At 32.2% G+C, this 14109-nt stretch overlaps 2 protein-coding genes across 2 annotated transcripts in view; one reads left to right on the plus strand and one right to left on the minus strand.

Moving 5' to 3' along the window:
• LOC119837320 (carbonic anhydrase-related protein 10) overlaps nt 1-8220 on the minus strand; it is a 44020-nt gene extending 35800 nt beyond the window's left edge. The window contains exon 1 of the mRNA XM_038362849.1: nt 7217-8220. The gene's annotated coding sequence lies outside the window, so the exon portion shown is untranslated. The remainder of the gene's footprint in view (nt 1-7216) is intronic.
• On the plus strand, nt 365-5760 carry LOC119837321. The gene is made up of 7 exons (XM_038362850.1): nt 365-522; nt 1048-1083; nt 1751-1861; nt 2493-2712; nt 3909-4048; nt 4866-4994; nt 5570-5760. The coding sequence occupies exons 1-7, from the start codon at nt 450-452 to the stop codon at nt 5710-5712; spliced, it is 852 nt and encodes a 283-aa protein (XP_038218778.1). The 5' UTR covers nt 365-449; the 3' UTR covers nt 5713-5760.
• Nucleotides 8221-14109: the final 5889 nt, after the last annotated feature.

Genomic DNA, 14109 nt, shown 5'->3' on the forward strand with positions numbered 1-14109 from the left:
GGCAATTTAAATTTTTTCCCGATATTCTTACGGGATACAGACTTACGCGGGTGGAACCGCGGGGCGCAGCTAGCATCTAAATATAAATAAATAAAAGGTTACATAAATAACCATTCGAGTATGAATTCAAAGATACACTAGAAAGTATATTCTATTGTCTTTAATGAAATTTTAATTCATATTTATTAAAAAAATATAAATAATAAATAAGTTTTAAAACATTTAATGACCGCATTAACCTTGGAACTAAAAAATCTATTATGTATAGTCCAGTCACTTGAATAAATCAGAATAAAAACCTCAACTATAATTTAGCGTAATATCGAGAAAAAACAACACCTATAGGCTATACATATATGTAAATACGCAACATATTGTATATATAAGTATGTAAAACAATTATGCGAGTTATTCAACTGTAGAATCTTTTAACTGTGTCTGTATTGAAGATGAAAAGATTATTATGTCTGTGGCTAACGTTGGAATGTATTTTGGGCCAGGGTTTGGGGCCTATTCAACTTAGTAAGTAGAAAATCACATAAATAATTATTTTTAATATGAACCTAACCCACATTCAAATAGGTCAAAATCGTCAAAATCGGTTCATCCAGAATTCAGTTCTAAGGTAGTAAAAACAAAAAAATTGAATGTGAATTTAGTTGAAACTTATCAACCGATGTTAAATATAGGATTTTATCTTTAATGTTTATAAATAAATAAATAAATAAATGAGTATACTTATTCTATTGTTTTGAAACGTTATATGTTTTTTCTCAGTTATTTAAAGCATAATTTAAATTTTCATCAAACTCAAACTCAACATTTTCTTCTCATGTAAACTTTAACGAATGTTTATGATATTATGTCATTTTATATTTTATAATCAACTGTTCTTTGGTTGTTATATATAAGAATTTGAATTTCTCAGAAAGTTTTCTGTCCAATATATAATGAATTTGTAATATTATTTCAACTTTCATAGTGTAGTAAATAAATATAATCTACTATATTTTATCTTTACACATATATATTTTCTTTATATTTTAGATCTACCGACAAGTCCGGGAATCGTCAATAACCCTTGTAAGTAAAAACTCCATCTTCATGTAACTTAAAGTGTCATGTAAGAAAATCTATACACTAGCACTGCACGTCCCGGCTCCGCCCGGGTTGTCAGTTATCGTAATTAAAATTATTTATACTATCCTATCTCTCAAGTTGGATCGAACTGCACATGGTGTGCGAATTTTATTATAATCGGTTAAGTGGTTTAGGAGTCCATTGAGGACAAACATTGTGACACGAGATTTATATTTATTAAGATTATAAAGCTGAAGAGTTTGTTGTTTGAACGTACTAATCTCAGGAACTACTGGTCGCTTATTGAGGAAGGCTATTGATTGTATATGTATCACGGGTGAAGTCGGGGCGGACCGCTAGTAAAAGTATAAAAGCCAACTCAACAATTAAGATTAGCAACTTCTCTATGACCAATTTAATAATTTATGTGTGTCTTATATGATATATTTTTGTGGAAGTGAAGTCCCATGTCCCCTAGTGGGGTATGGGGCAGATGGGACATCTGTTTCACTGGTCGATTTTCTTAATAGACAAGTTGGTGGTCGACCTTCTGTGTCCTGCAAGACCAAGGTAATTTTTTTTTGGGTTCCCACCAGGGCCCCTCGGTTCACACTGTACCAAGGAGGCGGTAATTTTTTTCTGGAAGACTGATACCTATTTTTAATTACAGCTCTGCCTCTACCAGACCTCCCATCTGGGGTCACATTGGATCGGAGTATAGTGCCAGGCAATTTAGCGGACCTAGTGAGAGGGTTAACGAGTTCAGAAGATGGTGCTGCTAGTAAGTTTACTTAAAATTGCAGTCAGCGCACGGGTGACTTTCGTCACGGTGACTGCTACAGAACTTGGAATCGAACCGTCACTTGTGCGCATAAGAAAATTCGAGATAATTAAAGACATTTTTAGTTATCTCTGCATAAGTATGCTTCTCAACGAGAGCTTCTATTTGGTCACAAGTGACCACAAGGCTATTCAAACGTGATGCCATGGTGATAATTAAGTCAAGGGCTTATTATTCAGTGGACTACACAAATATCACCCAGTTAATTTCTTTTTGGTGTAGTATTCCTGTTAGCCCAGGAGGGCTTCTTAAGCGTAATCAGACTTTGATGCAGTTATCACATCGCAACATACGCGCATGTCAATACATATAGATAAATGTGACGAAACAGTCACGGTGACAAACAATAGCGAGTGCGTGCATTTTTTTTGTTTGTAATTTTTTCTTTTATGTCCACTTTACGTATTCTGTTGTATATTTAGTCATAATTGTATGTAGTAAATATTAGGAGAATGATTATATCTATTTATTATATACAAGTCATAAATTACATCGTTTTCCGTGCCTACCGCGATTAGATTCACTCCAACCTCAACCTCGATTACACTTATTACGATTAAATATCTTTTAGACGAATATGAAGAAGGCATTGAGAGACCATGCAGAGTCTTCGACTTAAACTGCATCAGGCGTTATTTCTCCACCCATGGGAAGTGTAAGGAGGTGTATGGGCCAGTTCCTGACCCATTGTATAGGGCGCAGTCTACAGAACATTTGCCTAGGCTAAATTTAACTTATACTGGTTATGATATAACTTACAGAGGGGAAAATGGCAAAATTGAAGAGTTTTAGTGAGTATTCTGTGCGTTTTTTTAAGGTATTTCTTGGTAAAGCTGTCATTATATATGCTCTAGAAAGCAAATAGGCTATTTTAATTATTTTTTCACGAATTGGGCCAGCTCGCACCGGGGAAGTACCACACCCCCACAGAAGACCGGCGTGAAATAGCATTCTGCTGTGTTTCGTTCGGTGAGTGGGGGAGCCGGAGGCCCATATCCTTTTCCTTACCCTTCCCAGTCCTTTCCTTTATTCCTATCGGCAATCCTTTCTTAATCCCTTCCCAAAAAGTCGGCAATCCATTTGTAGAGGCGTAAGGTCTGCAATGGACCTTATGCCTCTCCAAATGTACATGGGCGGTGGTAGCGCTTACCATCAGGCGTCCCACCAGCCCCATTGCCGACTGTAACATAAAAAAAAAAAAAAAAAAAAAAAAAAAAAATATTTTTAAAAAATGTGTTTCTTCTCAACTTTGCGTTTAACATTCTAATATAATTGCAAATCCCTATTAATATGATAATTGAGAAAGTAACTCTGTATTTCAATATGTCTGTCTGTATGTCTCTTTTACACATCTTAACCTCTCAACCGATTTGGATTAAATTTGGTATAGATATAGGACCTAACCTTTTTCTCGTAATTTTCTTTTTCTATACTACGCGGGCAAAGCTATGAACGGAAAAGTAGTATTAAAATAATATAAAGAATTATAAATCATCATTAATTATATTAATTGATCTTTTATATTCCATAATTAAAAAATTCTTAGCGTGTTTCTTACCACTTACATTAATTTGTGATTTACAATGATATAAAGAAAAAAAAACCATTGACCTCATCTAGCAAGGCATTATTAAGTTATTGATATTTAATATAAAACAATAATAATTATTTGTTTTATGATTAACGTTCAATTGCATACTTCAATCGAAAATAATTGCGTATGCCATTATCATATATTTACTGGTTTATTACAATGGATTATAATTTGTTTTATTATCACACGATTATAGGGTATTAAAATATTTATAATTATTGTTAGATAGAAATGAATACATTATAAAAAATTTGCCCATGCTTAGCTAGTGGTTTGAGTTTATTCTGACCTATATTATTGAACGGAAAATTTTTATTTTTTCTCAAGCAGTACGTCAATAGCTTCGTGCGTTCACAACCCTTTGACTTATTTCGTTTTGTGTTAATTTTTCAGTATAAACAGAAAGACAAACAGACTATTACTCGCCCTTCAGCTTCGTAACTTTAATGTTCTATTGGACAAATTCTACTTACGGTTTCAGCGACGAGGCAGAGAGCCAGTTGTAAGATCGACCACACTGAACGTTACATATGGTAAGAAATGTTATAAACCGACTTCATAAAAAGGGTATTAAATGTTATAAATTCGACTCTACTTTTTGGATTTAAATCCTCAGAACTTTTGATTGGGTTAACCGATTGTGATGTTTGTTTTGTTATTTCAATGTTGTTTGGTGGTTTGTTAAAAATAGCAATTGAATCTAATTTTTTGTTTGGTTAGTATTCCATTAGATTATATTGGATATTATACCTCCATCAATCCTTCTCATCCCTTACTTCTATTTCCGTTATAAAAAGAAGTGTTAATAGAAATTTATTGATTCAAAGTCCTAAAATGCAGTTCCTTAAGCAAACAGTACTGGGAAAGGCAAAGAAGTAATAACTTTTTAACGTGGAAATTTGTGAGGATACATGTTCAGAATTTTGTTATTCTATTATTATATACAATGTGGTAGTTTATGACTAAAGTTTGCATTAGGTTATATCTGGTAATGCAGTGGTGGCTCAGTGGTGAGAAGCTCGGACTTCAAAATCAATAAGTCGGGGTTCGAGACCGGGCGAGCGTGCAGGAAATAAATTGATTTTTCAATTTATCTGCGCATGTAGATAACATCACCACTGCTTGAGGGAAAACATCGTTAGGAAACCGGCATGTCCAAGAATCAGAAGTTCGACGACATGTGACATCTGTCAACTCGCACTTGGCCAGCGTGGTGGATTATGGCCCGAACCCTCATAGGAGGCCTGTGTCCCAGCAGTGGGAACATATAATGGCTGATGATGTTGATATCTGATAATTGTATTTTAAGAATGGATCAATATATTTTATCGTAATTATTTTTAATTGCAGCCGCTCTTACATTGACAATAATCATACCCAATTTAAAGGACCTACAGTTTGATAAGAGTGAAGTATTTACATTCGCTGAAGACGCAAACCCACCGTTTTCAATTGATCCAAACCTATTTTTAACTGCAGGTAATATGTACTACTGACATATATTAATCAGAAAACAATAATGTTAAGATGAAGAAAAAATTAGTGTATCAATTGGACTGTTTTTTTGTGTTTGTTAGCACAAAACTTTTTACTAGATGAACCGATTATTATGATTTCTTTTTTTAATGGTGCCTTTCCTGTGCTCCTCTTTATTTATTTTTTGGTAAAAATAATTATTTTTATCTATAAAGTGATAACTATGTTATTGACAAATACCTTATTTTATTATTTAGTAGGCAGTATTTATATATATATTTACACTTTTTTATATTTTTTCATATGTTTATTTCGGTACAGTTTCCATCTAGTCCATAAGAATATCATGGTTGAATTTTCACTATTACAATATAAATGAGGGAGTCTCTGTTGCTTTTGTTTGAAAGCCAAGTGTTCTTAACTATATTTGTATTAAAAATTGATCTATTAATGTGGATTATATATAATTTCAAGACTCCTCACATGGGCATTAAATAAGGCATGACTAGAAGAATACTAAATGACAAATTTCAAGTCCAAGATGGCTGCTAATACGAATTCATTTCATTTGCTTCCAGATCCTACAGTTCTCCAAGGTGGGACGGAGTTTCTATTGGGGGTTCCCATCAACGAACAGGAAGGCTTCTTCAAAGACTCTATTTACTATATAACGAGTTATATTCAGTACGCAATATGTGACTTTGGATATAAGCTCTTTTAGTATTAAAAGATTATTTTCGCTTTCTTATTTTAAGAAAGTATCTTCAAACATGCGTTTTAAATGAATGATATAACCTCTTCTTCCTGTTTTAAAGAAGCCTTTATTGAGAGTGTAGTCTATAACCCACCATAGGTACAATTAGCAGATAGAAATTAAAAACTTTTTAACGGTGACCACGCTCGCTGTGAAGAGTTCGAAACGTCGGGTTAATAATATAATGAAAATACAATTAGCAGATGTCACATGTCGTCGTCTATTTATTTCATGGACATGGTAGCTCAAGATCTTTAAATTCACTGAATGGACCAAAGGTGGAATAAAAAATTTTCTTTGACTGCACGATATCCACGAAGTAGGATCAGAGATATATTTTACAAAATGGCATCTTTAAAAAGTTATACTTCATATATGCGATTATCATATCATAATCTTAATATATAAAACGCAAAGACAAACTATTAAGGCACAGCTTGTTGGGGCTGTGCCACTGGGATGAAATTAGGCATGTAAATAGATAAAATATATGCATCCGCTAAGAAAAGATTCTTATAAAATTTTCCTCCAAGGGATTAAAATAGGGGATGAAAATTGGACCATGAACAATAATTTTGATCATGGTTAGTTGAATATTACCATTATATAGGACTTATGTACATTAAGGGATTCATTAGATGAAATATTTTACAGGAAATTATTATTAAAACAAGTTAATAACATGATTATTTGCTGAAGTTTCGATAATGGATATAACTTACCACGTAGTATTAATTAATAATCGCTAAAGGTCAGTAGAGGGATTAAAAACATTAAAACCAAGCTTTATCAACTTCGTGTGTCAAGGTCAAACTTATCTCTTCCTACATTACTATATTTATTTTACGCATCGTAAATAATTCCACAATAAACAGTATTTAGTTAGCTATCGTTATTTTAATATGAAAGTTAGACAATTTTTTAATTATTTTTAAATATGACGATTTGTTAAATGAATTTGTTTATCGGAAACATATAGAAAATTTAACTCACAAAAAGGAATCCATTTTTATTAAGGAAAGTTGTATTTGCGGTTTTATAATTACAATTCTAACTTTTTTAAATCTTCGCAGAGTCATATCTTTATAGAAAATATTAATAATGGTAAATGATTTACAATATGTAATAAAATAACAAGTTATGGAAAGATAAATACTTGTCTAATATATATAAAAACCTGTTTGTACTTTATTGCCTAGGAAAGGCTAAACTCTAAAAATATCAAATTATTAATAATTAATCCATCGTAATTAGTACCGCAAAATCTGACAGTAAATTATTTTAAATTTTCGTGTTTTATTAAATTTAATTATATTTTACATTTAATTATTAAAGTGGTTTCAAGTTGTAAATTTATTTAGGAGCACCCCTAATGAAAACTTATTTTTATTGTCATTCAAAAACAAAAACCAAAAATTATTACATTGTAAAAAAAAAATGTAATCTAAACACGACTAGAACAATAACTTACCAAGAATAACGAACTAATTCAGCAATTTATACAACAAAACACAATGCTTCACACATAAAAGAGTATTGCGGAATTACGTCAACGAAAAGTTTTCAGTGACTCGAAAGAAAATTCGCCGGCAACCCTAGGCACATCCGCTCTCGCGAATGATCGCGGTCAACTGAACCTATTCCTCAGCTTGTCTCCGCTTTCATGGAATGAACTGAAAGCTTTGTCACACAAATATAATGACGTATATCACACACAGCGCTCAAACCTCTTCCAACCTTATTGCGTCCCTACAGAACTCAAAATCGACCTACCAAAAATTTGTTTTTAAAGTATTCCGCTATTTGTTTGGGAGGGTCGCAGAGGCGGGAATGAGTGTGTTGAAAAAAAAATAAGCCAACCACGTCTCAGTGAGTTAAGGCTCCATGGGCGGGTTTTCAGTGAATATCTTTAATTAAAACAGGAACTTCCTGGAGTAACAGTGTAATGAATTGAAGTTGCCAGGAAAAAGTGGAAAACTGTTCGCCAGGACATGAAAAGCGTAATGAAAAAGCCCGTTGAAAGTTGCCAGGATACTCTTATTAATTAATATAGAGTGGCTTGCGTTGCTCTCGAAAATGCATCTTGTATTAGCTAAATTATATTAAAGTGACCAAACACGTTTGCTCTGCCTTTGACGTCCACAGATTGCATACTTACTTAATTGATAGAAATGTCTCGTTTTACAATTTTAATTATGAAATGGATTACAAAGTTGCATTAATCAATTCATTTGTCAAAAAAGTCAAGGAGTATTTATTTAATAAGAACTTTTATTAATGTAAAATTGTACATTCTTATTTATGGTGACTTATCAGGCGCCATAAATATAGCACAACAGAAATGTTGCAATGATATTTAATAATGTCTTAATAGAATTGTATTACATTAAGATAATAACAATTTATTAACAAATACTTGACTCTGTTATTTTAAACGCTTAGCACATCTTTATCCAGAGGAATAAGTATTAAATCAATATGAGTATGACGCCGTATTCTTTTCCTTACTCTTTTTTCAAATTCAAAATGATTTATTGTGATTCACAGGTTATAAGTAAGGTATTACATTATACAAAGTTCTACTGTGATCAGCCATGTGGCGTACATTTGTCAATTTTTACATAAATAATTAATTAATAATCTCTCTCTCTTCCCAGTCCATTCCTATATTTTCATCGTCTATCCTTTCTTTATCCCCTTTGTCCCCAGAAGTGGCAACATGCAATTGCACTGTCTTTGCAATGGTCTTGGGGAATTATAACAAAAATATTTATTTATATTCGTGTAAATATATTATAATATTCGTGTAAAATTTTCTACACGCAACATATTAATAATTGTACAAATTTTTATCTAATCACATTAAGCCTAGAACGATACAAAGATTGCTCTTAAACTAATTGAATGTTGTCGATGTAATACACTTTATAATTTATTTTAGTAAAAATACGAGAAATGTATTTCTTTTTTGATAAAAATATTATGTTATTTTTCAATGGCTATTGACTACAAAACCTCTTATTCCGTTTGTCATATCCATCTGAAATCAATCTCATATAATAAATCAGTTGACAATTGAAATATGAAATCGCGTTACATCTCTCTCTATGAAGGCGTGGCTTGTCAAGGCGCATGCGTCGTTCACAATCTTAAGAAAAGACTTGAGATTTGTCTTAAACTCTCGACAACAACTTTGACAACTTGAACTTTGAACAACGAAGTTTGAATCCTAAATTTTAATATCAAAAATAGCGTAGCACATGTTTCTATAGTGATTTAATTTTACAAAGCCCTGTTTATTTGAACGAAATGGTTAATTATTTCAGTAAGTATCAGATTTAGTTATTCCCAGAAACAAACTACCAAACTATAGGATTTTAAATAATTCTATGAATTCTATTTGATATATTAGGATAATGTATATCGTTTCTAAGCATACCCCTTTATTTAAAAAGAACACCAAAATACTTTTAGAAAGTACTGGCTGCGCCCCGCGGTTTCACCCGCAAGTCTGTATCCCGTAGGAATAACGGGATAAAAAGTTGCCTCTATGTTATTCCAGTTGCCCAGCTGTACCAAATTTAATTGCAATCGGTTCAGTACTTTTTGCATGGAAGAGCAACAAACACACACACACACATCCTTACAAACTTTTTATTTATAATATTAGTAGGATTAACGTATTTGCTATTAAAGTTTATTGCAAGTAATATTGGTTTTTAACTTTAACCGCTATTCGAAAACTTGCACTAAAACGACGCACATGATGCATTTAATATCGAATACTTATTTAAACTAAGTTTCAACATTTTCAAATCCATTAAAAATGTACAAAAGTAGATACCGTGAAAAGATTACTCCATGCTCTATCGCAAAATGTATTTCATTCCAGTTCTAAAAGAGAAAGCACCTAGACGTGCATTCGAAGTATTCAAAGGCAGTTTCGAGAATATTCAATATATTTCGTTAGATGTGCATGCACGTCCGCTCATCACGGAGTTCAGTCACGCACTGCCGCTTCGTTGCATTGAGTTCGGCGCGAGGTGGCGCTGTCAATTTGCGCGGCTAACACTTTTTGGCGCCCAACGTGGGAGTACGAAGTTTCTTTAAACACGTTGGAAAATATATACGTGAGCGGTGAAAAATTTATCGCGTCTCGCTATTCAATCGGAAGCGTGCTAATGCTTTTCAGTTGCATTTTAATAAACAGTTGGGTTGTTAACTGGCGAACTTTAAACTCTGTTGAGCTATAGTTGATATAGAAATAAATAGAAAAGATTTATGTTATAGTTGAACCGACAAGTTCTACAATATGTGACATCTGTTTACCCATCCTTGGTTATATTTGATTATAATCTAGTACTATGACATTGCCGTGGGAACAAATAACAAATAAGATAACCTGGCTATATTAAAACATGATCATCAAGATTGGTTCATGAAATAAATTATAATATGAACCAGAATATCTCATCAAATTATGAACTTCACTTAAATGTTTCAAATTTACTATATCATCGTTTAATGCGCGCCTTGGTTCATCATCATCATCATCAGCATCATTATTATTAATATTAACTGTATAGTATTTTAAATACCACATCTTATTGTATCCATGATACTTATTTCACTATGACCGTCATCCGATACCATTCTGCACCGCCTTTACCAGTAATTCTCTTCGCCAGTCGATTCATATTTCCCGGGCTGTAAAACCGCAAACGTTTGAGTATCAAAGGTTCTCCCCCGGGAGACGGTTTGCGCCGATTAACATCCAGTTCGTTTGATGTATTCATACCTCAGGAAGTTATACAGTAAAAGTGCTCTTATTTTATAGTCAGTTAAGCATTAGGGAGATATTTTTATTTTCTCGTGGAGATGAGACGAAGTTATCATGTAATATATCCTTATGTGTAGGACCTTATATGTATACAACAATAATAAAAATTGTGTAGAAAATGCATGGACCCAGAACTATTTATTAAGACGATTTATTTCTAAAATTTTCTAGAATGTCTCTTAATTCAACTTCGAATGAAAAAACAATTTTACCAAATAAATATTATTTTCTTCTCCCTGGTAAATTTAGAACGCTAGTTCGTCGTTTCAAGAAGAAAATGATCATATGAGTCTGGGTTACCTAAACAAATCATAAAAGAATATAATAAAAAAGCAAACAGGCAGCATTGCAAACACAAATAAAGTAGTAATGTACTAAACTCTTCATTATAAATGACAACGGAGAAAATTAAACGAAAGGCAACGTTCTTTAATTGATAAATCTTTGTACAATACAGTAGCTCATTACACCTTAAAACACCTTCTTATCTGTAACAAATACTCGATAATTCAAATAGAGCAACTTATGGCACCTCAAAGCACCTACGTATATCCAACAACTAGTTTTAACAAACAGTCCAATTAAAACATTGATATAAAACAATTATTACAATTCGCAAATTTTAATACTATTCAACACATAAAACACCTACTTATATTTAACAAACACCCTCACTGACACAAAAATAATAACAATAACAAATCGCAAATTTTATACCATTGCACCTTAAACCACTACTTATGTCTTATAACTGGCTTGAACAAACCCGCCGATCTCCAATTACATTGACACAAAAACATTTCTACAATTCGCAATATATTTACTCAGATAAGACCAAGTTCATTGGCTAATTGAATTGAAACTTCTCGTTAAGGTACGTCGCGTCGCCCTCAGGCAGGCAACTTTGAAAAATTCCCCACTAGTTTGTTTTACTGTAACTTAATAAAACCTTTAGGATAAGTTTGGAATCAACTTTGAAAACATCGGTCCACGTCGCATCTGAAAATGTTTGAGTTTTATTTGTTTTGTGGAAATTATTTTTTGTCATAACATTTTTTTACGATTCGCTCACTTCGACGTTGTGAAATATTATGTTATTACTCCAATTGATCGTGTAACATGTTTAGAGGAATGTAGTTTAAAATTGGTAAATACTGTTTTACTTGTAAATTTGTTTTTCTATTTTTTATTATTGTATTGATAAATACATAACGTAAAACAGATTAATGTTAATGTCGTAAGTATAATAATGATATAAATGAATAACTTCTCATAATTGAGAACATAAATCTTCGACAAGTTATTTTACCTCACACATACATACAATGTTGCCAAAAATGATCAACAGCACTGCATCACCTTATGATAAGCGATCACCACACCCCATGAACTTTTATTGTGGTTTGGCCTCAACAAATGCGTTTCCCGCTTTTAAGGGGTAAGTAACAAGAAAATATTAACGGAGGGGGGCAAATGGATACAGGCTTCGGATCCCCCACTCACCAAACGAAATACAGTAGCGTGCTACTATTTCACGCCAGTCTTCTATGGGAGTGAGGTACCTTTCCCGATGCTAGTCCAATTCGTGCTGAAGCGTGTTCAACTGTCATATTTCAATCAAAACAGAAAAATTAAATAACAGAACCATAAGCTCATATAACCGAAACTAATATAATCATATACAAGTGTATAATGAGCAGGGAAGGGACTGGCTCTCTTCTGGGCCAGAGCCTCTCAATCAAATTGTACAAATACCAAGGTGAACTAAAGATTTATTATTATTATTATTATCATATCATTGTTTATTTCCCTGGTCTCCACTTCATTAACTAGACATTATAAATACTATTCTGATTCGCAAAACGTAAATCCGAAAAGCTGATTAAAACCGCGTTCAAAGCCTCTCGATGGAAGAGAAAAACAAAATTCGAGATGCACCATTAATTCCTGACTTCTTTCGAGTCATCTCCACGTGAATAGATGAAACCAAACCTTAATGCGGTGTAATATAGTTGAAAATTCCATGAGAGGGCCGTGAACAGTTTTTTTTTTAATTTGATAAATCCACAGTCACCGCATTAGCGTTCTCAGTTAATCTACTTACCATTTCTACACAAACAAACAAAGTTAACAGGGAGTTTTATTTCGTTCCGTTTATTTACACTTTTGCTTTCGTCTAATGCTACTTTTTAATTCTTTATGGTACTTGTTGAACTTTAGTCCATAGATAATATAAGTTTTAATTAAATATATTGCTATAACATTATCTTTAACTATCAACTATTATTATTGATCTCAAAAATAAAATGATTGATATAGTTTAATTTGTTTTTCAAAATACCCAAAAATCAATTTTAAGAGAAATTTGACAATAACGTTTTATAATATTTATATATTAGTTAGTATAACTTTAGATATTGTTTAGAAAGTTATAAATTTGTAAAATATAAAATCTGTCGCCAGCTAAGACTATTCTATCCAATCGAAGAAACTAGTACCTAAGTCATATATTTTCTATGCAAATAGGTGATGTAGATTGTTAAGGTAGTAATATCTTTTTTTTGTCGTTTTGGTCAATTATTATTGTACCAAAAAACGGAGAGGACATAGCCTGGTTTGTTGTGAATTAAATAAAAAAAAAGCAAACAAGCAGCCGAGCGTGAAAATTCTAAATTCAAATCAGATCGTGAGCGGAGTGCGAAGCGCGTAGACGTGCTACGAGCATTTATTCCGTTACGAGTCTATTCCAAATGCTAAATATATTTACGAAAACGCGACTATTGTGACGCATGGTTTGTATAATTTGCTCTTAGAGGGAATATTGATTACTTCTACATTAAATACGAAAAAGGAAAATTTAAGATTGCTAAACCAAATAAATCTCTAACAAATTCATCATCATCGATCACCTATTATATTTTAACAATGATATCTATAAAATATAGTAAACGTATTATTTGAAACCACCTTCAAAAAGCTTTCAAATTAAATATGTCCTCATTCCTTCCCCCCGGTTTTAAAGAAACACTGGTGCACACTCATGTTATAAGCATAGATAATAATAAAGTCTTTATTAAAACTGTGAAATAATACAATTATATTGGTAGAAACTAAAGCCTGTGTTAGTAAAAACAATAAACAATAAAAGATAACATAATACTATTATTATATTTATTTCATATTTCTTATTTTGGTATTTCCAACAAAGAATACACAAAAAAATCTCTTAATTCTAAAATTGCTAATATCATAACAAAAAAAAAAGGTTTCTTTACTTAAAGGAAATTACAACAATAATAATTATATTTGCAAGGGTAACCACAGACTGGATAGCTTGTATAAATTAAAAACTATATACTATGTATAACTTTGGTATACATTGCCGCTAAAAATAGTTTTTTATATTGTGTAACACCTATAAATACAACCAGTGTAACTGTCACAAACAAGGAGTTTTATGCAACCGTTTTTAAACCAACACTAAACAAATGCACACCTACGCAACAGGCACACATCTTAAAACA

Source organism: Zerene cesonia, chromosome 27 (assembly GCF_012273895.1).
Source record: "Zerene cesonia ecotype Mississippi chromosome 27, Zerene_cesonia_1.1, whole genome shotgun sequence".
Classification (NCBI taxonomy): domain Eukaryota; kingdom Metazoa; phylum Arthropoda; class Insecta; order Lepidoptera; family Pieridae; genus Zerene; species Zerene cesonia.

Bases quoted from the DNA above. Each gene is read 5' to 3' on its own strand.
- LOC119837321 (XM_038362850.1), top strand. From the start codon at position 450: ATGAAAAGATTATTATGTCTGTGGCTAACGTTGGAATGTATTTTGGGC. The intron at 523-1,047 runs GTAAGTAGAAAA...TTTATATTTTAG, and splicing joins TTTGGGGCCTATTCAACTTA to ATCTACCGACAAGTCCGGGA. The intron at 4,049-4,865 runs GTAAGAAATGTT...TTTTAATTGCAG, and splicing joins CACACTGAACGTTACATATG to CCGCTCTTACATTGACAATA.